The sequence below is a fragment of the Pagrus major genome, chromosome 24 (genome assembly GCF_040436345.1).
Source record: "Pagrus major chromosome 24, Pma_NU_1.0".
NCBI lineage: Eukaryota > Metazoa > Chordata > Actinopteri > Spariformes > Sparidae > Pagrus > Pagrus major.
Genome location: NC_133238.1, coordinates 2,386,254 through 2,413,706, shown reverse-complemented (window position 1 = coordinate 2,413,706; position 27,453 = coordinate 2,386,254). Strand labels below are relative to the sequence as shown.

General features: G+C 39.7%; 1 protein-coding gene across 5 annotated transcripts in view; it reads left to right on the top strand.

Annotated features, from left to right (window-relative positions):
• Positions 1-27,453, top strand: part of nlgn4xa (neuroligin 4 X-linked a) — a 98,186-nt gene that overhangs the window by 58,021 nt on the left and 12,712 nt on the right. For all 5 annotated transcript variants that reach the window (XM_073462368.1, XM_073462367.1, XM_073462369.1 and 2 more), the window contains one exon: positions 22,728-22,913. In XM_073462368.1, coding sequence (XP_073318469.1) covers positions 22,728-22,913 — 186 coding nt within the window. The remainder of the gene's footprint in view (positions 1-22,727; positions 22,914-27,453) is intronic.

Below are 27,453 nucleotides of genomic sequence, written 5' to 3'. Positions count from 1 at the left end.
TGTTTTGTGGTGGAGGTCAGTTTTCTCATCTCCCTTGATTGATTTTCTTAACTTAGAATGAACATCAGAACAACTGGAGCATTCTATGGTAGAGTTTGTCAGTAGATACCAGCTGGAAAAACACCAGCTCTGCTGAGCTTTTATCAGAAAACTCAGCTGACGTGGCTATTTTCTGTCTCAGCCTGATCTCTGTTGATCCTCCTCTGCCCACCAGACTCTTTCTTTCCTTATTCTACAGAAAGCCTTCATTCATCTCATGTCTCACCCCGTCTATGTGTCTCTGAGACTTGTCTGTTCGCCTTTTTATGGTCACTTGCATCAGCTGGTCAATTTGTCTGCCTGACTGTGTTCTACAGCCGTCTGACCAAGCATGGTAAGGTCACAGTGTGGAGGCATTCACCTATGGAAGATCACTGCTGCCAGAAAAAATGCATACTGATAGTATATAAGCAGTTTGGTCTGAAAAAGTGCAAGACAGGAACGGTGAAAAGTGCTCAGTATTATCTCTTATGGAACCTTTTGTTCCATATGTTAGAGATAAAATATGTTTTAGGAGACACCTAATGTTACTGTACCTGTTCACTGCTTCCAAAGTGGAGAATTATTTTTGTTTTGATCAACATACTGAGCAAATGTTTTCAATGATCATATTATACAGTGTTCAAAATGTTCAATTAATTTGCAAGATATTCATTTTTAATTATTTTCATTCATTGTTCCTCTGATTTCCACTGGAGGCAGCTAGAGCATGAGTAATGCCTGTCTGAAAGCACTTGGTCAGAGATACAATATGCTAGATTTATGCATTAACATTTCTAATGATTAAACCTTTGTTATATATTTTGTTGAGTTGTGTACTTACATTATCCTAAATGTTTCCAACAATCTTGGTCAAACCAAGAGACATCTTGAATTTTCTTCTCCTTTTTTGAACTTCTGGGAGAGAGTCAGAGAGTGGGGAAGGAAGTTGGTGACTGATACTAAATGTGGCGTGATTTAAATGTTCAAACATTACCTCCTCCGTGAACATCTCTGCCTGAGTCAGATAGACTTTCATTGGAAATGGTGGTCGCTGAACAATAAAGACAACAACTCCCATGATCCCATGCTGCTCACGTCTTTTGTCTTGTTTTGATAGAGAGCCCCCCATTGGCAGAAATGTCATGTCGTGCGGTTGAGAAAGGATGGGAAGCATGGCGGTTGTGGATAGATATTAGAAGTCAGTACTGAGTTGAAGCATGTGACAAACCGTGTGTTCTTTATATAACCCTTTTTTACCAAAACTTTTCAGCATCATTTTAGGACACTAAGATAGGGGGTAGAGGAGATCCAGGGGTTAGCCCTCAATCTGTCAGTCAGCTGGTCCCCCGTCAACTCATAAATACTGCAATATAAATAAGGCCTTTATAATATATTTCGATATACTGAACTGCAGGAGCTGGGCAGACACTATTGGGAATTAAAAAGGCTCTAGGTTTGGAAAATAAATTCAAACTCAGAATTTTTATATTTACGATATTACTTAGGTAATAATACAAACTAACTGTATAAACAAGCCGTTCTTGTTGAAAATAAGGTTCTGGGACACTGTTTGAAGCTAGAAAGGTGGCAGGGTCCGCCACATATAAACAAAGTAAAACAGTATAAATTGTGTTGTCTTTGTTTATTCAGTCATGAAAACAAAGAGAGTTTGTTTATTTAGTTTGTTTTGGCAGAAAAAAAAAATCAGCCAATGAAGATCTTTCTCTTCTCATTAACATTTCTTCCCCAAAACTACAGAGTTGCTCCATTAAGTTGCAACGATTCAATTTGTTGGCCTGCTGAGGGGAAGTTAGGCAGAAACTAGCTAGAAATTAAAATGGCATGATCAGCCGAAGTTAAAGCAGAGACCTGCTGGAAGTTTCCTGGAGATGTATTAAAAAATACCAGCTATTTATTAAATGCTTATTGGTGAATAGCAGAATATTATTATTAAATGATATTGGTGTATTTATTGTAGTAGGGCTTATTTCAAGAAATGTCAAGTATGTTGTTGTTACCTACTTATCATGGAATTTCCAGACCTGTAAAATTAATATTACCAATCTTTTTTGTGTGTGTTTTCTGTTTCTGCTGTAATGTAGTTTTGTTTTTTTTAATGAGGTTAACAAAGCAGCGGCTTCATATCAGAGGGATTAGTATCTGTGTTTGAGGGGTTTTTTGTGGATACAGAACAAAAGCTACTTCATTTCTCACAGTAGATTAACTGTGAAGATGTCCTGTTGTGTTATATTACCTGAACAAATATTACATACAGATACAATAAAAAGATAAAAATAAGACTATTTTTAAATTAAAGCTAATTATGGAACCATTTAGGCAACATTTTATTTCATATGAATTATTTATACACAGTCATGTACAGTACAGCATCAGTGTAGTGTCTTCACAGCTCTTCCCTGGCTGTGTGTTGTGTTGTTAGCAGAGACGTGGCCATTGTCAGCTGGCTGGTTCACGTGCGTCTGGCAGCTCTGTGGAGGTTGACCTGTTAGACCCTGATGGATTTCATAGCCCAGCTTTTGGAGGACAGATGGTATGTGGTGAGGTGACAGTAGTGGGTTGCAGTGTGTGTTTGCACCCGGGTGTGTGTGTGGGTGTGTGCGGCTGTGTGTGTTTGTGTAAGGGCAGCTGATGAACAAGGGGATTTAATGCCTTGTGACCCAGATCTAGCCTGGGCAGTGATGTGTGTCCAGTGTTCAGTGCTGTAGTAGGGTTTCACTGTGAGTGTGCATGTGTACAGCTCCACATGCTGCAGTACAGTATGTTTGCACGCTGTATTATTTGCTTTTACTGCACAAATCTGCTAAAACACAGCACTAAGTCTGCAAGACAGCAAATAATAGCAGTGACTACAGGGACATAACGACAATGTGTGTTGGAGCTTCTCCCCCTCCATCACTGTCACCCAGCTGTCCCACACCTGGACGAGCTGTCACTCCAACGGAGATCCCTACTCTCCCTTCCTCTTCCCCCTCCAGCCCCCCCATTACTTCCCTCCATCCCGCCTGTCCTCCCTGCGCTCCTTGCCACAGTCGGTGAATTTGCCGCACACAGGCTTGATACCTGTGACAGCTCTGTCACACATCATACACCCTTGCAATATGTACGCCATCGCTGGCAGAGAAGTCGGAGGAGGGGCCGAGCACAGCTGGGGTCAGAGCAGAAAGCTTGTTAAGCCTCGCTGCCAGGTCCGCTGTCGCTGCCTCCAATTTCCACTTATTTCCTTTTTCGCTGTCTGTCGTGTGCTGAGATGACAGTGAATCCGCACCTCATTCTGTCCACATATGAAGAGCTCTGCTGTGCAAAAAACATTCTGATCTGCAGAAGTTTCAAGACAACTATTGTAAAATACTGTATTATATGTAAAAAGCCTTCAGTTAAACCTTCTCTTGAGGACTAAAAGTTAAAGTGGTCAATATGAAGAGGAGTGTGGGTTTCGGCTCGGGCTGAAATCACTTTCAGGGAATGAAAGCAATTTTTTATGCATTCAGATAAGCTTGTGAAAGAAAGAGAAAAGGGAATTAATATGAATAATAAACAAGGAAGGATGGAATCAAAGAAAGAGAAGGAAAGAAGGAAGGGGAGCAATAAATAAGATGAAGGACAGAGCGACTTTTTTTCTTCCAGTTTTCTATATTAAAGAATGGAAGAGGAGAATCAGGACAGAAAAAGGGATAAAATCAGTGAAATAAAAGCATAAAATACGAAGGAATGAACAAGGGGGAAAGGGAGAACAATTGAAACGAAGGAAATAAAACCAGGAACAGTAGCAAAGAAGAAAAAATGAAGAAATGAGCACGAGGAAAGGTGGATAGAAATGAAGAAAGGGGAGCAGAGAGGCAAGAAAAGCAGGTGAGAAGGACATTAACTGAAGGACAGAAGACAAATTTGAGAGTAAGAGAGAAAGAAAAGTAGGACAAGCAAGAGGGAAAGAGAAGAAGGAGCGGCAGAATAGGCAAGAAATCAATAAGGACAGACAGAAGGAAATGATGATATTTTATACATATTATCTTCAGGAAGGACAGATGGAAAGAAGAGAGAAGAGATCAAAAGCACGAACGAATTACGAAAGGAAAGAATGAAAGCAAGAAAGGAGAGACGGGGTGAATGAAGGATACCAAGGAAGAAAATGATGATGAATAGATGGAAGCAAGAAACCAAGGATAAAGAAATGGAAAGAGAAAATAGAAAGCAAAGGAAAAAAACACAGGGAAGGACAAGAATAGAAGCAGGAAATCAGGGAAATAGATTGAAAGTGTAAGGGAACAACAGAAAGAGGAAAGAAAAAATATGAGGAAATGAGGAGAGAGCGGTGAGCAAGGATGAAATTCAGAGGGGTAGGAAAGGAAGAGAAGTAGGAAGAAATCAGAAGAGAGATTTACAGAAAGAAAAAATCAAGGGAGAAAAAAACATATCTCATGTTGAGAGGATGCTCAGTCCAAACTGTACCAATGTACTTGGTAACTATGTATCTTTGATGTGTGTGCAGTTCTGACTCTGATTTGAATTCTCATTTTTGCTATCAATTCATTTGCATCCTCATCAAAGAGACTGCTTTACACATCCAAATGCCCACACACATCGGTGCAGTAATAATCAAATCATTAAAATCGCCTCCTCGTCCTTGCACGAGTATCCTCAAGGTTGGCTTTTATCCGCCGGTATGACTAAGTGACTCCTTCACCCTGTTTAAAAAGCCTGTTTCCCGGGGGCCATCATGCTCAGCAACATCTACATGTTTCATTTCGGAAACTTATTCCTCTCCGTGTGCCCTCATTCCGTCCTCTGCCGAATGCAGATCTGCCATGGCTGGCTAGGTTTCGGGAGCAATTTGGAAAACTAAGAGGGGGCTGACATCCCCACTCAACTCAGCCGCATGACGGGAGGGTGGTGAGAGTGGGTGAGTGTTATGGGGGGCAAAGTCAGAGAAAAGACGAAATAATTTGGAGGGGAAGACATCGTGCAGGCCTTTCTTTTTCCTGGACCAGATAGACATGTGGTTGCCCATTTGATTCATCCTCGCTGGCTGTTTAGCAGGAGCTTTGTCAGAGATTCGACATCAGGCTTGTCAGTCTTCTAACAGCCTGTGTGTGAGTGTGTACCGTCACGTGGATGGCCCGCAATGATGAGGCTTTAATGATGTGGGTGTCGAAGCTGCAGCAGACCTGCCTCGGGCCCGCCGTCACGGACAGAAGTTAAGGAGAGGAGGAGGAAAAGGAGGTAGCCCTGACTCGGACTGACATATGGTCGGAGTTTGACGAGTCCGCTGACATTTATGAAGTGACAAACACTCGGGCGGTCGCAGGCCTCGGGGTCTCACCATCACACTCCACACTGGAATGTGACAGACCGAGTTTGCAGTTTGTTTTTCAAGGTGATTTGTCCGGGTTTGTGCTTGTTTACACCGACACTGACCTGTGGATTTTAATACCTCATCCCTTCTGTGTTTGCTCATCGAGGTGAGTTTACCGAACACAATGTGACACAGTGTAAAAAAGCCCAACAACCTGGGTTTAGATTTGATTGGCTCATGTTCCATCTGCAGTAACAACGCTCAGCCTTTACCAAGGTGCCACCAACTATTCCCACTGTGACACTCCTGCTCTCTGCTGCCATGTTCTCACTCAGCTGACAACATGACTACCTGTATAATCACATTCATTTAAAGCCTTGTTATTGTAAAATGAGACACTGACAATCCAAAATGTTCTACATTACATCATGTACTAGAATGAGAGACCGGAATAGTGTTTGTTGGAGTTCAATCAGTGTTACAACAAGATCAGTACCATGATGGTACTCAATCTACCGAGCATTGGTGATACTGGTGAAGTGAGATGTCTGCACAGAGCCCAAAGGATACTAAAAGACAACACCCACCCCAGCCACAGTCTGTTCACCCTGCTGCTATCTGGCAAAAGATACAGAAGTATCTGCTGCCATACCACCAGAGTACAGAGCAGCTTCATTCCTCAGGCTGTGAGACTCCTGAACTCATCTTCAACACTTCACCATGAAAAGTTATTTTTCTGACATGATTATTATGTATTCATTAATCTGTAGGTCTCAGGTTTTGCTTTTTGGGTGTGTAGCTTAGGGAATTAAAACAGACATTTCGTTACACAATGTTGTGTTGCATAACGACAATTGTGACAATTTTGAATTTATAACAGAGTAGGGGTGGAAAAGAGTGTCATGAGTCTTTTTTTTAATGATTGCTGAATCGATTTTATATAACTAGCACTTTGTCCGTTAGCTCGATGCTGTCACATAATAGGAATTCCCAGTAACATGCTAACCGATGTTAACTTCGTGACCAAACAGTCCACCACACTGACCAGTGACGGTAACTTCAAAGGGTCAAACCTCAAACTCAAAATTCCCAATGGAGACATTGCGTGCCAGGAGAGGGCAGCACATATTCAGTAAATACCTTTATCTTTTCTATTTTTTGTATCCTCATAGCACTAACTTGAGAGCAGGAACAGCTAAACGTAGCACTTCATTAAGTTTTCATTTTAATCATTCTATTGTACATTTTATTTTCCACTTTCTATTTCATTTTTCATATGAAGGATGTTTATTCATAAGCTCACATTTGTGCTTTATGCAGTTTTCAGGGACTCTATTCAGTTAGGCCTAACATTTTATTTTATATTTCACATATTATTTTCTTAGGAACAGCTAAATGTAGCAGTTTCCCTCAAAATGTATTTAATTTACCACTTTTATCTGCAGTATAGCAATGGTGCTGCTGAAACAAAACTCAGAAAGACTGACTGACATGTGATGTACATTGTTTTGGGAAATAAAGCTCATGATACTGCAGTCTCTTAAAAACTTTTTTGCCATGGTTAAAATGTAAATACAAAATCACAATAAATCGTAATTTTAAATTGCAAAACATATAGAATTGCGCTACATATTAAATCGGCACCCAAGTATCGTGATACTATCAAGTTGGGTGTATCGTCCCTGCCCAAGTAAAGAGCTGAGTTAGGGTAGTGTCCACTGACTGATAATTATGAGATGCCAAGACATAATTGCAAGTCCTAGCCCTGTCTCAAAAGCAATGCATTTCCATACGAATCACATTAATTGTCATTTTACAGATCATTAACAGTATCGGTTTTGTTCTTGCTGTCAGTAGTCTCCCATAATAAAATGGCTTCTGTGCTCTTGCACTGGTGATGTTTTGAATCTAGACTGAGTCTGTTTTTAAAATATGAGTAAGTTGGGATTTAATTTTAGGCTTTGGGGTTGCTATTAACATTGCTAAATCGCCAAGTAGCAAGTAAAATTCGGCTTCCCCTGGGGCCCCTAATTCTGCCTGTCAACCGGCTTGCGTTAATTGGATTAATGGCAAATTTGTTTTTGAATATGCGCCAGTCAAGTTAAGGGCCTCAAAGCGAGGCCTGCATTAAATGCTGTCTTGTCTACCTGTGTCAAAATTAAAACTAACACAGCATCTAAGGGGGCTCACAGTCAATATTTCCCCTGAGCACCATTAGTCGGTTAATATAATGGAATATTTACATTTGGAATAAAATCAAAATTTGTTTTCACTAATTGGCCATTAGACCATTTTCTTTTGTTTCTCCACTTATAAGACCTGATAGGCCTTTTCTTCTTTCTAAATCATGGATGGCAGGAGTGAAAATCAAAGTGAAGAAGCCTTGAGAAATATAAACTCATGGATTTTATACTGTGATGGTCAGTCAGTGCCGTGCTGAGACAGCAGTCAGATAACACAAATGTATAATGACAAATATTGGCTGTCATTGGCTGCTTGTATTGGTTAAGGGGGATTAATAGCAAAAAGCGGCATCATTACCTGCACAGTTAAGACTAATAAGGCATTTCAAGTCGAGTAAAGTCCCTTGCTTTATTTACTTACTTTACAATTCCTTGCTTGCTGTAACGGCATCTTTTCCCATTTAAAATGCCTGCAGTGTGCACGGCTGCTTGTGCCCGTGAATTGTTTGTGCAGTTCTGCAAGCTGTGCAAATGTCTCCCCACGGATGTCAAATAGATTCTAATTAGCTCTGCAGAATTTAATGAACATACGCCGGTGGATCACTGGGGTAGAGCCCCGGCTGAATGGATGTGTAACCAATCGCACTTTTCCACAGTCGAGAGGGGTTTGCTGCAGCAGAATGACTCTGGCACATCCCCACTCCCTTTTTTCCCCTCCTATGTCGATGGCTTTCACTCTGCATGTGTATCCGGGGAAGCATTTTGCTGAGGGCGAAGAGGAGTAAGGAGAAAGCTTGTTTTACATATTTTAGTTACATATTTTACATATTTGGTTTCTGTTTTATTTATCTTTGTTGTCCTTGATTTTTTAGTTGGATTTACCTCAATCAAACCCTTTTTAGCTTTAGAAGTTAATCAAACATCACAGTGCAGTGGATAACATTCCACCACCTGGTGTCCTTGGTGAACACACTGTCATCACATAGAAATGCTTTGAATTCTTATCTACCTGCTCACAGATGAAAGTTAAAATCTCATCCAAAACACTTCTGGAGGTTCCTAGATATTTATCACATCAAAAACAAAAAGGTCTCAATGTTCTGTTCCATGACACTGCACTACTTTAAAGGTTGACGTCACCCGAAAAATGTCATGGTTTCTATGAAAACTAAAGACATTGTCAAGGTTAGAAATAATGATTTTTTTGTCCTTCAAGCTTTTGCTTTCTTCAAAGAATTGTCAATTTGCAGCAATTACAGCCTTGGCATTCTAGCTGTGAATTTGTTGAGGTAGTCTAAAGTAATTTCTCTCCATGCTTTCTGAAGCACCTCCCACAAGTTGGATTGGCTTGATAGGCACTTCTTAAGTACCATACAGTCAAGCTGCTCCCACAACAGCTCAATAGGATTGAGATGTGGAGGCTGTGCCGGTCCCTCAATTATAAGCAGAATACCAGCTGACTACTTATTCCCTAAATAGTTTGGAGCTATATACAGATAGAGTCAAGTACTCTTCCAGCATCTTTTCATTTGTTCTGTGTCTCATAAACTCTCTTCCACGGTATGTGATGCAAACACCTCACACTTAGAATTATCAGTCCATAACACTTCTTTCCAGTCTTCCTCTGTCCAATGTCTGTGTTCTGCCAATTTTAATATTTTCTTTTTATTGGACAGTCTCAGATATGGCTTTTTCTTTGTTATTCTGCCTAGAAGGCCAGGATCCTGGAGTCGTCTCTCCACCTTTGACATTGAGACTGTATTTTGAGGGTACCAGTTAATGAAGCTGCCAGTTGATCTGTGAGGTGTCTGTTTCTCAAATGAGAGACTCTGATCTGATCTTGTGCTCATGTTCAGTTGTGCACCAGGGCCTCCTACTTCTTTTTCTATTCTGGTTAGAAGAAGTTTGTGCTGGTCTTTGAAGGGAGTTGTTTGTATGAGATCTTCAATTTCTTGGCAATTTCTCACATGGAATAGCGTTCATTTCTCCAAACGGAAATAGACTGATAAGTTACAGAAAAAAAGGTTATTTTTTGTGTCCGTTTTGAGACTGCAATAAAACCCCCTAAAAAATGCCGAAACTCCATATACTTAATTAGCCTGAGGAAGGCTGATTATATTGCTTCTTTAATCAGCAACAGTTTTCAGCTGTGTTGACATAATTGCACAAGTTCAATTAACCTTTTAACACGACAAACTAGGATTGGCTAACACAAAGTGCCATTGGACCACAGGAGTGATGGCTGCTGAAAATGGACCTCTGTACACCTGTGGAGATATTCCATTAAAAATCAGCCATTTTTCTGATAAATTTAATGTTATTTTAATTGGAAAGTGCTGTTGCTTTAAAAATAAGGACATTTCTTAGTGACCCTAAACGTTTGAGTCGTAGTGTACATCATATTTACAGTGCACCTGATATGAAAAAGTACTGAATCTAAGTACAATTTTGAGGTATTTGCACTGAAGTGTTTTCATCTTGATTAATATATTAAACATATAAAGATCAGCTTTGTTAGAAGGAGTAACTACTTCATGGTTTGACATCACTTCATGATAGTGTGATTATGAGGAGATGTTTTTTCCAATGCAGTAGACAACATGAATCAATGGTATAAAAAGGGATTCTGAATTTCTTTTATAATCTGAAAACTACAAAGGTAAAACTAATATTTTTCAACTAAATACGGTGTAAGAATGACTTTTTCCAGATTTAAATAACATATTTCTTGTACATTTATCTTACTGAAATTTAACTGTGAAGATTAAAATCACACATTAAGGAAATATTACTTTAACAGATCCTCTCTATGATAAGGCCTCGAGATGTTATTGCTGCATCTACTATTGGATGTGAGCAGTGACCAGCTACTAGGGGTGATTATCCAAATCTTAAATTTGATTTGATTTTATTGGTCACGTCTCTCTGCATTTTTATTTTTTGTTTAAAAAGATAGGCATATTTTCTTTTTTTGGTGGCTCTTTGTGGGTTAAGCATTTTCAAATAAAGATTCCTGTGTTCAACAAAAAAGATTCAGAATCAAAATCGTGACACCCCTACCAGCGACACCAATTCTGGATCTGAGATTACTGTTCCTGATACACAGGCAGCCCTCACACCACAAGACTGTGATTCAGTCACACACCCAATGTACAGACACAGAATACATGCATAGATTTGTGTATCTGTGCCCAAAGCTGGCTCGCCCTAGATCAGCTAATGAACTCACTGTTGTTTCCTTTGATGCTGTGAAACAGTCATCTCTCATTGTCAAAGTAAACAAAGAGGAGAAGACTTGTGCCTCGTTATTGGGAGAGAAGTCACATCGCATCAAAGAGTTTCTCACTAAAAATTAGAAAAACCCAGACAACAGACTTACATTGTTTACCTTCTTCAAAAAACATCTCAAAATTATTAAGCTGGGCAACATCTGTGTGCGGCTGGCATTGCATGAACTATTGAGCAAGAAGATTTACAGGATGGAGAATCTGGGCTGATGAGTCAATTCATGCTGCTATTAAAGCTTTTTTCCTCACTCCTTTTTCACCTTTGCTTGTGTTCTATAGTTAACAGCCTATTTATTAAGATCTTAAAACATGACTTGAGGTTCCTCACATCAAAACCTACGGAAATTTTGAACCCATCAGTGTATTTGTGACAATCACAAGGCATGATTTTAATACTGCAGATTTTGCAAATGTCACCAACTTTCATTGTTGTCAAAACGCCATTAATGAAGTTCACAGAGACATCCTTTTCCACTGATTTAGAGAGCCAACGCATGGCTATTGCTACTTTATTTAAACACAGAGAACATGTCTATGAGACCATGTAAGTTTAGCTAGTTGGCTTTATCACCTTAACTCTAAAGTTACAATTATGAATGGTGTATTCGAGCATGTTATCACTCTCAACACATCAAATACAGCAGCTTGGTCAGTGACCTTAAGCTTCAAACTATAGTTCTACATACCCCTGGAGTGTCAGTTTTGCACATGGTCCACAGTCAAGTTAGCAATCGTATGTAACATGCAACGTCTGGTTAGTATTTCAAAACAAAACAGTCATTTCACAAACAGTCCACATGTTATGACATATTATGACTTTTGACCTGTTATTGATGTTGTCAAATGGTTTGGTTAGCTTTAGGCACCAAAACTACTTGTTAGTTTTAGAAAAAGAGCATACTTTGAGTGAACATAACTACATTCAGTCACATAACTTCAATTAAGTTATCAGACAAATGGTCACAAACAGTAGGCGAAGTCCGCTCCCTGCAGTTCAGTTCCAGTGTTTGACCAATGCAACCACCTCCACCATCCCCCCCATGACTGACTTCTTTTTGCTCTTCATACTACTGCACTATAGGGGTGCTTCAAGAAGTGACGCGTGAGGGGTAACAACAATGTCAAACTTAGAAGAGTAGGGCCACTAACCAAGCTGCTGTATTTGATGCATTGGGGGTGAGAACTGGCTGTGTGTTCTAAAGGCTGTTTCTGCTTTGAAACAGCACTGATCATTGCAGAAAAGCCACATTGAAACAGGAATTTCTCAGTTCTTTTCCAGAAGTCAAAATCACATTTGCATTTTTATTAACACAGATAATAAAAATCAACCCAAAAATGTCCATCCTAAGACAGCAATGTCAAACAGTGGAAAGAGTACTTTGAAGGCTTATGAAACCCACAAAATCGTCCTCTATGGAGGAGACAGAATCTCTGATCAGATCACAATGGATTCAACCTCTAATACCAAGTGCTGGAGTGGAAGCTCATTTAACTTAGAACATGGTTAGCACATCCCAAGAATACCTTTCACTTTTTCAGATAGACCGATAACAGAAATGCTCAATGAGAGAATGAACAGCTAGACAAGAAGGGATATCAGTATCTTTCTGTAGTACATCATAGACATGTAGTCTATCATTTTCTTAACATGCCTTTCTGAGGCTGGAGCCACTGCATTGTTATACAGTAGAATACAAAGAACTTGCCTCCAGTGAATGTGCAGTGATTTCTGTGTGTTTTCACCTCCCAGCATTTAGCTGTGTGTGCTCCATCACTAACACCAGAAGTAAGTAACAGTACACAATATGGAAAAAGTTAAAATAGTCCCATTAAACTGGTAATTAGCTGCATAATAAAGTCACAGCGAGACAAAACTGCAGAGCATGTGTTGTTGAACATGATTGATGGCATTAGTCAAGGCAGCACTGTGTCTCTCAGCACTTTATAATGGATTTTTTTGGGAGGTAAGAGAGAGCCTGTTGTAGCAGTGTCTCAGAGGCAAATACATCCCAGGTTTTTTTCACAGGCGTTAATGATGATAGAAAAAAAATGACACTGGTGTCATCCTCTAAAATACCCTCAAATACATGTAGTCTGTGGAGACAGGACGTAGCCTAGCCAACCACAGCTAATCTGCAGCTTAAGTGAAAAAAAGAGGTTGTAGACGAATGTCCACATTTGTCTTTTCCAGTCATTATCATAATGTCATTCTTGGTGTGACTCATTGCTCTGCTGTCATCCAAACTCTGCCACATGATGTGACCCTCAGATGCATCGGCGTGGGCTGACGTGCTCTGACAGCTGTGGTGAGTTTGTTTCGCTGCTGTACTGTCAGTCAGAGGAGGTTATGTTTAACACCAGGCATGCCCCTTGTGGGCTTAATGCTTTAGCCTAATTACAGACATCAGCCGCAAGAAAAAGCCTGACTTTAATTGTCTTCTTTTCACCTTCCCCCGTCCCCGTCTGACCCGGTCTGGTGGACGACTTCATATCTGACAGACAGGAGGCTTGAACGTGGCTAAGGCTGAGCGGAGCTGACCTTGCTGAGCTTATCCCAAACTATTCCCATCCCATCATTCCCTTTGATAATTAACATTTAATCTGGGAGCCGCCGCAGAGATTATCTTCTGGACAGAGAGCACAATTAAGAACCATTACTGTCACGATGTCAGTTTGCCAATGCCTCTCCATAGGATAGAATGATAAAGGACCTCTACTGTTTTCTATTCTGCTCTCGTAAAATAATAGATTACATTCAAATTCGACTTTTCTTTTTTGTGCAATTAATTTGCCACTCACTGTTAGTGTGGATTCACAGAATGTTAGATGTTTTTTTTGTCCTTTACACATACAGTATCTCAATGATCCGAATCTTGCAGCTAATTTCAGAATGTCACTGAAAAGAAATCTTAGACAGCCCGCTTACACTTAACCACTCACAGTAATGTGTCTGTCACAGATCCTATTGAAGTATAAATGCAACAAAGTGGCAGAGGTGGATTGAAATCCAGCTTGAAAGGTCGTTTGAGATGATTGCCAGATGTTTCAAAGATGTGAAGGGATGCTCATCTCAAAGATTCATATGGAGTCTTCTCTCAAGTGAAACTACATCAGTAAGCAGTCTAGTTGAAGTACTCTCTGTAAATGTGCCTGCTGTGATAATGGTAGCTGAAATAATACAGATATTATTCATTGTTCTTACTGTCACCAGCACCGTATTTGCATATAATTTGCTGCTTTCATAGTTGTTTTTTTTAAATACATCTGATAGCGATGTGATCTGATCACAACACACAGCATGGTTAAAGGAACAGCTAAAAGGGTGGGCGTGCACCTTGTCTGAAGTGGTTGCACAAGCTTAGCAGCACTTTGCAAATGTGAATAACGTCAATTTGGGATCTCAGGGCTTCTGGAGACTTGGATTACGCCGGACGAGCTGTATGAAGCCATCTTTGGCTGAGTTGGGTATGAGTAGATCATTTTTATTGAATTTTCATTTCTTGATTGCTGATCCTTTCAGAGGAAATTATATGATTTGGAAGAGGCTTACATATTGGGAGGTGCATCGATTCAAGTTTTTCTCTCTCAATACTGATGAAGATAATTTAATTAGTTCTCTTTCATTTAATTGAAGGCAGACATCTCTAGTCCAGTCTGCATTGGAGGGACAGATGTTGACATAGTGCAATCATACAAATACCTGGGTGTGGTGCTGGACAATAAACTGGAGTGGTCTACAAACACGGAGGCAGTCTACAAGAAGGGCCTGAGCCGGTTTCCCTTCCTGAGGAGGCTCAGGTCCTTTAATGTCTGCAACCAGATGCTCCAGATGTTCTATCAGTCTGTTGTTGCGAGCACCATCTTCTTCGCTGTGATGTCCTGGGGTGCGGGCATCAAAGCGAAGGACGCCGACAGACTGAACAAACTCATAAAGAAGGCAGAGTCTGTTGTTGGCTCTAAGCTTGTCACCCTGGAGGAGGAGGCGGAGGACAGGATGCTGGCAAAACTGCTGGCTATCATGGACAATGTCTCTCACCCCCTCCACAAAACTCCGGACAAGCTTAAGAGCAGCTTCAGCTACAGACTCACTCAACCTGCTGCCTAAAGGAACAGCACAGGGAATCATTCCTACCTGGTGCCATCAGACTTTATAACGCCCACTCCAAAACACACAAATATTTTTTGCGCTTTAAATTATTATTACTGTCAATAAAACTGCACCTAATGCTCTTGCACCTTATGTTCCACTTACCTTTACTCCTTGATACCTCAGTATTCTATTTTATTTACCTCAGGTAAGGTTATTAACCTCAGGTCCAACAGGACAAGCTACTTTACAGCCCTAAATCATAGAAAACCAGATTCTAAAGCAGCCTATATTGAGATGATAACAACAATATGATACAGTATAAAAAACACAGATAAGTTCATACTTTACATTTCATTATGTTGCAACTTTACATTTATTAAGGTTACATTTTCCTCATGTTATAATGCTGTGCTGATGCTCTTGTTAGGCTTAGGCACAAAAAACGCTTGGTTAGGGTTAGGAAAACATGTTTTGGCTTAAAATATCTGTTTTAGCTGCCACAAACACAGCTGGAGATGTATCGGGGGTCCCGTTAAAAACACCGTTTTGGTCGCCACAAACGCAGCGCCCCCTCCATGTACCGACAGGAAAGTCAGGTAATAAACTTGCACTGTAAACGTGATATGACAGATTTGTATTTATCTGTGGTTTGCAGAAACGTTAACTGCCAACATTTTACCCTGGTGACTGGGCTGCTCTAGAAAACTCAGCAACTCTCATATGCATTTTTGATTTTGGGGTGAACTGTCACTTTAAGTGCATACACTGTAATATTGTAGTGTTCACTGCTGAAGTATTACACTTACCATACCAAATGTAACTATGATATATCAATCCAACAACAAAGCCCAACAAGCTTCTTCAGAGTTCAGACGAGGAAATAGAACCAGACATTTCTTCATTTCCAGGCTGAGTGATGTAATGAAATTGAACACATGCATTAACTCATATTGCTCTCTGGTCTGTGAACATTTTGTGCCCAAAGCTCGAACACTTGGCATTCAGCCAGGTCACCGTCTGTCCACAGAGCTGCAGTGCCATTTCACTCTGTGTCATTTTTGTCACTCACGCTGCTCTGTTGTCATCTGATGCTGCTACTTTTTAGCATTAAACTCTGTAGAATAGCATGCTGTGGCATTTAGATAACACCCTGATGGTATTTCCAGGACTTGGCAAAAATTCATTTTTAAATTTCAACTCAGATGTTTTGTGCAGATTAAGTCACGTTGGCTGCTCCAAATGCACCTGAGTGACTGTGCTCGTATTTGGCTCTGGAAACACATTTCCGTTGTCAGGTGACGATCTATCATGGCTCCAAAATGCCAACATTTCATCAGCTTGTTCAGTTCAACCACATGGATTTTGTCCTGAGGGTTTGGAGGTTTGGAGCTCTGTCCCTGTGACGATACTGATGTTGTCACTGTTGATTAGTTTTAGTTTAAAAGAATTAATTGATCCATTTTGCATATCTGTTTCTGTTCCATTCCTGTCTTTTAGAAATTACTTCTATATAGAACTATTTCTTTCCTGCTACAAAGCATAACTGTTGCCAGAATTATGTTCACAGACAATTGGTTTTTTGTGTTTTTTTTCCAAATGAAGGAAGTTCTAATTGCACCCCACTTAACTTGTAGGAAGGTGGTCAGAATGGAGGGTGGCGGTAAAAAGTGCAAGCCTCTGACAACAGTCCTCCTGCGGAGTCCTGTGTGGTTAAGTTTAGGCTACTGAAGCACTTAAGGCTAAGAAGAGGTTGTGGTCTTGTTTTTTTCTTGTAAATAAAAGAAAAATGTTGTGTTTACTTTTACTTTCGTGACTTCCAAAGGGGGGCATGACCTTGAAAAGTTTGCGAACCACTGCCATAATGCACCTAACAGCATGTTTTGACATGCCCAAACTTAGAAAACTTCTTGAAAGAAACAAAAACGTATTATTTTTTTGGACAGTGCTTCACTTGAAATAGCTAGAAATCGATCAGTGCTGTCACTCATTATACCTCCCGCCTCAGTGCTGTTCAAATCCTGTGGCTGTGACCACTCTGTGCTTTGTCATAACTGACCTAAATTAAGCTCCGAGGCCCTGTCAAAGTAGCCTTAATACAAATGTGAGGGATTAATGCTTTCCCCTCTGAGCGGTGGGAGCGCTGCTGATGATGAAGGGTTTCCTCTGTGCTCAGTGAGAGATCACAGTGTCACTGGCAGCATAGCAAAAAACCTTACGTAGAAAAAAGAAAATCAAACAAGCAAGCAAACAAACTCTCCATCAGTTATTGGCCAAAAATATAACAGCTTTTATGTCTTCTGTCCTCAGCTTCTCAAATCTTTTTGATCCAAACATTTTATTAGCTAAAATAATCATTTGTGACCTTCCTATTAAAAACACTTCTCCATATCAATCGAACAGACTTTACACGGTAAAAGTAACACAAAGTGCTTTGCATGCGGTCACCTAACTTCCTCCTTCCAACAAGAAATGTAAAATAAGCTGCTGCACATTGACCTCAGGCTGTAAACGCAGTTTTGTCACCAGTGTATATAACACAATAGGCGGTCCAGTTTAGGATGCTACAGGACGTGTACCTGGATTTGTTTGATTCTTGTAGCATGAGCATATCACACAGAAGCATATATGAATCAGACACTGGTTGGATTACTGGTTACTGCTGGGTGAATCTTTGATAGCACAGCACAGATTTGCATACAGTCCTGACTGATTTGTTTTATCAAGTAAACAAGCCTGGAGAAAATCTGAAAACCTTGTAGTAGAGACAGTCGGGCGACGCTAAGATGTCCATCATGTTGTCACATCTAGTCACCAGTGGTCAGCTAAGGATATTCTATTAACTCGTCAGTGCCAGCATGAGCCATTCTGCATTCACCAACCATTTCTCTCACTCTCTTGGTTTTAATCAGGAAGGAATTCCAGCAGTTTGTATGGCTCTAGGGCTATATACTTTATTATGGCCTATTTGGCTATATGTGGGGGATACAAAGATATAATTGTACCAGATATAGGGCATCCTATCCTGCCACCTTTCTAGCTTCAATCAGTGTTGATTGACTCTATTTTCCCCTGAGAACAGCTTGTTTATTCACTTATGGAAAAAAAGAAAAAAGATTCTGAGTTTGAATTTCTTCTATAAATCTACATAGTGCCCCTTTAACACAACAGACACATTGGCTCTATTTCTGCTCATCTTATAAATGAGGAACTTGACTCTCCACTTTCCTATAACAGATTTTGAAGGTGTGGTAAATCAGTCACAATCAGATGATACTCATTAAACATGTTTTAGCAGATTCTGTTATGTCATCTAGTTATATCATTTTGAGTTTTTTTTTTGCTGCTTGCAAGTATCTTGAGTTGATGTTGAATATTATGCGTATGTATGTCATCATGCTGTTGTTTTTTGCCCAGAAAGCATCTGGTCTAATATACGCTTGTATTGGGTTCAACTCAACTCAAGTGTGTAGAATTAGACTACTTCCAGATACCCTGAGGAAAGCAAGTGTGCACAATATTTATTTTAACCTTTGCACTTGGGTGCCTCAATTAGATTTTTTATGCCACACCACACCTGTGGACTAAGGCATATATTTTACTTTTTCCTTATTAAAGCTGCTCTATGTTTTAATTTCATATTAAGTGTTGAATAGCTCTGTATTCCAACAGTAATCACTGTTAAAGACTGTTTGTTCAGTAACCTTTTTCTCTACTCTCCACGCTCATGCAGAAGAAGGGTGAGGACCAACACAGACCAGCAGGACAAGCTACTTTACAGCCCTAACTCCTAGAAAACCAGATTCTAAAGTAGCCTGTGTGGAGATGATAACAACAATATGATATACATAAAAATATTAACAGTATTCAGCTGCTGTCAATTAAACTGACAACTGCCAAGACGTCCCACTCTGTGGTTCTTAAATGAAAAGAAAAAAGGGCAAACAGCCCACTGAGTTGATGTTTGGCCAATTTACAGAATTAATGGTAATTAGCTTCATGCGTGAAACAAATGGTCACAGACTTAACGTTACATTTTTATAGAAAAGTTATTATCTTCAGTCCTACCAACACAAATCTGTGTGTGGTCTCATTTTTGTACAATTAAACTCCTTTGATTCAGAAATCAAAGACACCTAAAAAAAGATCTTATGTCTTTTAGATGTTGTCCATAGGTGGTAGGCTTCGTTATGTATGCAGTCTATTTTCAGGACATAGTCCTTTGAAATGAAGCTTTGACTAATCTTCACACATCCTCGGGAGCTCCTGTAGGCATGCCTCGCTCCTCGGCTCCTTCGCAGTGAGGGATGACAGGAGACAGAGAAAAGGGGTAACAGAAGAGAAATGAGAAAGACTGGAGGACGTGTGTGTGTGTGTGTGTGTGTGTGTGTGTGTGTGTGTGTGTTTGTGTGCGTGTGCGTGTGTGTCTGGGGGGGAGAAGTTGAGAGGGGAGAGCAGCGACAGACCTGCGGTCATCCTACAGGGTGTATGAGGCTGCCAAAGGCCTTGTAATCCTCCCCCACCCCTGCCCTCCTTCCCTCTCTATCATCCCCACCACCTCACCATGACAAACCGGATCTGCTCTCTATCAAAGAGCCACAGGCTACCTCTCCTATTTTTCCTCCTTTCTTACCCAGCGGTCCTCATCCCATTTGTCATTTACACTGCCTCGGTCTTGGTCAGCTCGCAGGGACAGGCTGTCACTGCCAGGCTTGGCCGCCGAGCTCATAGGCCTGGCAAGGAGGAGCCACCAGTTCCCCCAGTGGCAGCATTTAGAAAGCCACTTAATGGGTTTAGGCGCATTTGCTAATTTGTAAACAAGTTTCGGATGTGGAGCTCCCTGCCAGGCTGGTTGGTCTGGCACTTGACTTGCAGACCATTTCTGGTGGAGTGAGATCAAATTCAAAGGCTTTTTCATACTTGACTATTTGTGTTTTGGCTCTTGAGGCAGTAGAATTCAATGCTGAATGGCTTACTGACAGTCTAAGTAATGATTAATTATGCTGGGATCATTGGAGGCGGATTCAGAGGATTTTCAATGCAGAAAAGAAGACACTTATGGGAGATACAGTAAATAGTCGCTTTTTTGGCTTATTTCGCTGTGCAGATGAGCAGCACACACACCTCATTCACACATTTCCTGCCTCTAAAGAGAGCCAACACTGTGTCCACACAGGAGGTGTAGCATCAGCTCCAGTGCTCTGTCTGTGGCTACACAGGATGCATTGAGGCACAGTATTGAAGTGTAGGTCTCCCACGATTTGGCAGCGCTTTGAGCCCAACACACAATCACTGCTGTAACGCGTGTAGAAAACAGACACAAAGCGTAAAAATACGCCTCGGAACGCAAAACCTCAGCTATTACACAGTCTATGTAGGCAGCTGGACTGATTAAAATAGAGGCACATCTGTTCTGTCAGATGTGTGCGAGACGGATGACTTAAAAATGCGGCTAAAATGAATCTTATATAGACACAGTGTAATGCTTGCAGGTTGGTTTGTGTTGAGCACAGTTTACATAATCACCTCTGTGCAGGCAGTTATTTTCTCACGCTGCCTTCATGCTGGCACATGGCTAAATATTCTGTATGATCAAATTTTCATTTTGTCAATATGGGGGGTGGACCGAATATATCAGGATGTTCTGTATCCCTTAAACAATTAACAGACTCTGCATTCATTACACTTAACATTCTCATACAAGGGTGGTATTATTGTCCATTCAAATACACTGTAAAAATGTAATTTTACAAAATTCTTGATATTTTTATAGACTTTTATTTGTATTTTTGAAATACACAAACGTATCCATAAAATTACAAAAAAGACTGGTAACTTACATGTCCAATATGAATTAATGTGATACATATGTTACTGTAAATAAGAAATAGCAGAACATTCACTTTTTCCACATTAAAAATTGCAAATTTATAACAATTCCTCAAATGTCTGTTTGTTTATTTATTTATTTATTTACTTATTAATTAATTTGTTTAAGTTTAATACACTTTTCAGTAAAAGAAGGACTGGTTCTGTTGTTTTACATTGATTTATTTGTTCATTGACAGATGTAATTATGTCAAATAAATGTGTTTTTATCAACTTTTCAGCAATGCATTAAACAAATGTGACATTGCTCCACCATTACAATTAGCTATGATACGCAGCAGACAGTGCTTGAGTAATGGAGTCATACAATGTGCTGAGCAGTTTGCAGTTTTATGTTCCCGGCTAATATTGGTGTGTTGCTTGATAACACAGTCACTAATACTGATGTGTCTGTGATAGGCCGACACTGGCTGATAATGTCAAGGTCAAAGTCAAGCAATAGTGCATTGTTGCAATTTCTAAGTCTCATTACGAGTTGTAGAACAATATTTTGATGTATTTACTTCCTTCAAGGAGGTAATAGAAACACCCACATCTGTTGGTAGTTTGATTAGTTGGTCGGTTGGTTTGTTAGCAATTTGTCAGATGCCCAGATCAGACCCCATTACCTTTTGGTGTAGATCCTGGAATTTTTTTCTCACTTTCTTTAACATTGAGAGCTTGAGCATTTTTTTGTCGTTTCTGGGGAATTTTCAGGGAATAATGCATAGACCTTGATGAAATATGAGGGTTAGGGTTATGAATATTTATGTGACTGGTAACTATGAGTGAGTGCAGAGGGCTCCTAGTTTAAAATGTAAACCAAATGTTTAATGGCTGGTATGTTCTGGTTTTATGGTATTTTGATGAAGAGGTTTTGATTAAGTATTAAGAAAATGAGATTTTTAACAGTGATCGATCATAGTTGAAGGTTATTTCATTGTTTTTATAAGTGGTATTTTACAGGATTTCTTGGCACCCTTGCTGCCTGGATATTACAGTTTTCTTTTTTACATCTTATTTTTTAAAGTGTTCCTTTCAAGCAGACTTTGGCTGCCCAAGCAGAGCTCCTCCTTTTCTTGTACAAGCAGGATATAATTTCACCCAGCATTTTCTCCTTTTACACGTATTCTATATTAGTCGGTTGTGTTTTAGTATTTTACTATTATGTCACTGTAATTTTGAGCGTTGGCACAATAATTTCCTTCAGGATTAATGAAATTCTATCTTATCTTATCTTACCTAAAACACTGGACAGCGTAGTTTTAAACAGGAGGAAATGCATCTGTTGAGGACTATTTTCGGAGGCTGACTAATCCACATTTTGGTCCTCGAGTGAGTATTTCTGACAACAGGACGGTGTATACAGGATTGAATCAAAATAAACTAGAGTGTGCGTGTTCATGGTAATGAAGGAACATGTCATCCAGTGAAACAATGTGGCTCATTGTTGTGTTCTTTTTAGTTCAAACAGGCAACAGTGGAGCTCTATGGTACAGAGGATGTCAGGCTTTGGATACACACACAATACTTGTTAACACAGCACATGGCATTTGGATTTTCAAACAGGCTTCAGCTATTTATTATTAAAAAGAGTCGGATACACTTCTATCGGAGCTCTTCACTGGTCAGGCCTCACCCAAAAAGCTCAGTAAAAACTAACTAAGCACAACTCTGATGCGATAATAAAGCTATTATTCACAAAGTACAGCCTGCTATTTTCATTATCTACTGAAGACCAGCCGGATAAATTCTGATTCCTTTCTTAATATTACCAATTTAACTCACTCAAACAAGTTAGGGATATTAAAGCTTTGAGATGAGATTAATAGTAATAATGGATGCTGCACTTCACTTCTAAGATACAAAGAGTGCACATGTTTTGAACTCTCAGTCTGGATTACATCAATGCCAGAAACCTTCCTGAAAGTTGAGATCTGTTTTTCTCCTGTTTGTTTTCATCAATCCAGGGTTTCTAAGCACAGGAGACCAGGCAGCCAAGGGCAACTACGGCCTGCTGGATCAAATTCAGGCTCTCAGGTGGATCAAAGAAAACATCCAAGCCTTCAAAGGAGACCCGAAGAGAGTGACCATTTTTGGCTCTGGCGCTGGAGCATCGTGCGTCAGCCTACTCACCCTCTCGCATTACTCAGAAGGTATGTCTACTCGCTCGCAGGCATGCATGACCACAACAGAGATATATACGCACAGACAAAGGGCCTTTCATCACATTGTCATTATTGCTATATATGTGCATACTCCTTACGCTTTCATACATTAAGAATGTTCACAGTGAAGAGCCTTGTTTTTGTTTCACACACAGGTGTCAAGGGCAACATTAAAACAACATTTAGAGTGTTCTCTGTGGACTGATTCACATATTCAGGCATTTGATGGTGTGTTTACAGGTTAAATATATGATATCTAGAATATTAGTTTTGCTGCAAACAACTGTTCGCCTTGTAGAGATAAAGGTGAGTAATGGTGTCCTGAGCAGAAAATGACGTCACACTCCCTCTGTGTGTGTTGTAATCTGAGCTTCTTGACCATGTGTGCACGTTAAATCAAATCAAATCAATTGTATTTATGTTGCATAACCCACAATCATGTTGCCTCAGTGGGCTTTACAATCTGTACAAGAAACAACGTCATCCATCCTCAGAACCTTCATTTGAAGGAGGAAAATGCACCATAATAAAAAAAAAAACCTTGTAACAGGGGAAAAAGGATGGAATAAACCTCAGGAAGAGCCACAGATGACGACCAGACATGCAATAGATGCCATGTGGACAGAACAAAACAACAAAATCACAGAGGTTACAGATTTCAATGACAGAATATCTGAAATAAATTAAATTATATTAAAATACAAGTGAAGAATGTGGATCCAGGAGGACGGCTGAGCAGGCCGTCACACGAGCCACATGACCTGGAAGAGGGCAGGCCACACAAGATAATAAGCAAAAAATATCAGGGTATAAGGATTTAGATTTTACAAAAGTAGAGATATAAGGAGGTACAACAGAGGGAGCAGTGATCCACAGTACGGTTAGGGTACCCAGGGGTATGACGATCCAGATCCGTCAATTAGTGCGTGTGAGCCTGCATGTTACTGCATGTAAGTCCCTTTCTGTCCTCTCGCCATCTGTTTTCAACATGGCCGCCCGGTGAGAAACTTTACAGGTCTGCAAATTTTCATGGCAAGTGGTAATTACGAAGGAACATATTTGAAATTTCTTTGAAATTACCCTTCGATTATAACAATAAGTACCTCCAAATTTATTGAAAAGTATCCCAACATGATTTAAAAATAATATTCAGCTCTTTACAAGCTGGCCACATCTTTCATACATTTCTAGAAAACTTCCAGCTGGTTTCTGCTTGACTTCGGCTGATCATACTATTTTAATTTCCAACTAGTTTCTTTCTTACTTACCTTCAGCTGGGGTTGCAGCTTAATTTCTTGACAGCGGAGCACTTCACATGCAAATCTGACTCTAGAGGGATAGGTTGAACATCATAGTTTGAAGCTTAAAGGTGCTATTAGTAGGAAAAGTTGATTTATGAGTCTCAGTCCCAACTTGTCAAATAATGACGCTATGGGATCAACTTTACTTACAAATCGCACCTTTAAGGCTGTCATGCAAAAATAATGTGCCCAGCCCGAACAAGACACCATTATCATTACCAGAAAACAAAACCAACAGACCAGAAACCAGAGTAGCAACATATCGACAACAAATAGCACTAAACAAATAAACCATCCTGAAGTTTTTCCAAGTGTAAGAAACAAAAGTAGCCAACTTAGAACCATTGAAATTAAACAACCATTCAATTATTCTGTAATCACCCGTGCCCCAAAACATTTCTGGATGTTGAACAGACATATCAATTCAATGGAATTCTTAACTCATCATAATAAGGACAATACAGAAGAAAATGTCTCAACTACTCCTAATTCGCATAATTGACAAGCTGCTGTATTTGAAGCTGAATGGTTGTTGAGAGAAACAAAAATACAATGTGTTACAGTTGTCCTGATGTATGATGGTGCCACTATATTCTCATTCATTGCTCTCCTTATGTTATACTCAGGAGCGGCTGAGTCACTTTCGCCATCTAGCTGTAAAATTCAGCTTATCAAACAGGTTTGAAAATGTTTACATCAGCCAAACCCCAGTAGCGATCACCCCCCGTGAGTCTACCAGTGGATAAAGCTCCATGTTTATGGTGACCCCTGATGAGCTTCCTTTTGGTTCCACTATCAGGACGATATTTCTACTTGTGCACAAGAAGTATGTATTCGGAAAACTGCAATGATATATAATTTGTAAAATCATGCCAACCACGAAGGAACCACAACAAAAAAAACGAAACGAAAAACACAACACTGCAACACAAGATACAATCTAATGGATGGACTGCCATTCAATATTCCTAGCACAATCACGCACCCACGGGAATATTTCCTTTCAAAATAAATGAGCCGATAATTTTCCTTTTCCGTCCTCAGAAACTTCATGTTTTGAGCCTAATAGCTGGTACAGCTGTGACACTAGCTGAATCACCATTATGCAACCTGCTATCACACGTTGCATATGCCTGTAAGCTGTGAGCAGAAAGATGTTTCCTTCTTAGTTAGCACCTTTTTTTTTCTTAGTCTTGACCGATGTTTGAACCTGTTTTGATTCTACAAAAAACAGCTATGACAGCTAATATTACAGCGTCTAGGGGCCAATAACTACGCTGCAGATTTGCTCTTGTTTTAGGTTTTTAGGGTATTACTATCACAATTTTTTGTCAAGTGTAGCCTCAGTGAGTTTCCTGATTTGTCATGCAGTGTTTGGATACAGGGCATACAAAAAATTTAATTTGTGGCAAAAATGTAAAAGAAAATCACAAGCAGACAGACCAGAAGCACTAAAACAAAACACCACCTGTGCGAGAAGAATTCACTGAATCAGTTCAGTAGCATCAGTTATTCAAATTGCCTTTTCTGCCATCAGATTACTCATCATATTTTATCACCACATGCAGAAACACCAACCAAAATATGTGTTCATTCAAGTGTGTATTCGGCTTTAGTCTAAAAGCATTAGAGGAGAAGAGCTGAATGGGAGAGGATTCTGGATTATCATACTGTATTTACATTTTTATTTATATGTATTATTAATGGAGATTATAACTAAGCAAGCCAGAATGACTTTTTTTTCCATCCCCTGGTTTGCACAAATGAATAGCTTCGTGTAACTCAAATGTATACAACCAGCCATCTGTCAGAAAAAAAAAGGAGGATTTGGAGGATTGGCTCTCAGAAAGTGCTGCTGCAGTTCTCAGGCCATTTTCCTCTCTGTGTGAGACAAATACAGATTTTTTGAAAGATGCACCTTCTTACAAAATCAACCTTTTTATCTTACTGGTAGAAGTCCATTGGGTTGACCTTACAGACAATCAAAGTGAGGAAGACTTGAGGCTGTTTTCTTTTGGTCTTCTGTTGCTGTTATTAGGTCTGTTTCATTTTGTCCATCTTGTACTTGAGGGAATAGGAATAGCTTACTTTACATTTAGATAAAAGTCCTCATGTTCCGATGGATAGAAATCATGGCTGAGAGAGAGTCAACAAACACTCTCTGCCCTGCCAAGCATTCTTGGTGATGTATAATACATCACCAAGAAAGGTAATGTTCCTTTTTGCATTTGCTATCGGAGGTCGGTTGTTGTAAATCTGCCATGAAGACAGGAGTACCATCAGTTTGTGCATCAGCAAACATACCAAGGTCATAAAAACCTTCAGTCACTCTGTCAGTATAGTTTTGAAGTTACATCTGGCTTGAGGTTTAACTGAAGCTCCACATCTGACTCACAGCGGCAGCAGTAAAAGCTTGTATTGCTAACCAGGCCTAGTGGAGGATGTCTGCTGTGTGCTCAAAACATACTTTTCAAGTCGGCCTGGTTGAGTCACCACCGACGTGTTTGCATAAGTATAAATAGCACACTCTGAAACAAAAAAAAGCACATAACTCTAGTGTTCTAGTGTATTGTGGCCTACTTGCTGATTGGCAGTCCGTGAAGCCGTGTTCCAAGATGTGGGAATTGCCTAAGGTGTTGTTTCTATATGAACAACAAATATCTTTTATGTTTCGCTTTGCTCATCAGGGACACAAAGATGTAACGTCAATATTCTGAATCGTCCTTTTAATGCTTTGTAATGTTTATTTGTGCGAGCATGAAAACAGACAAAAGACAGAGCTTCAGAATTCTGAGTTTGACTGGGTTTCTCTCAATGTAATTTGTTAAATGAACAGTAAATGAGTGATTTGTTAGACTCCATTAAGTGGATCTCTATATGCCATTCATTTTCTGCAATGAGCTAATATTGTATAAAGCTACTGTTGCAGGGTTAAACTGAAAAGAGCTAAATAATAAATAAATTATGTACTAAGTAAATTTTACATTTGATTAACTAAGAGAAATATGAGGTGAATACTGAATATTAATATCTGACAAAGGTGAAATGAGATGAGCTGACATAAATTCAGCTAATCAATTCTTAACATCTTAACATTTGCTTTGTAAACAGAGCCACACAGTACTTAAAGATTCCTGAATTGTACAAAATAAATCAATACCCATAAATAACGTTAAACAATTGCAGGCAAATATGAAAAACAATGTTACGATACGAGTGATGCAGAT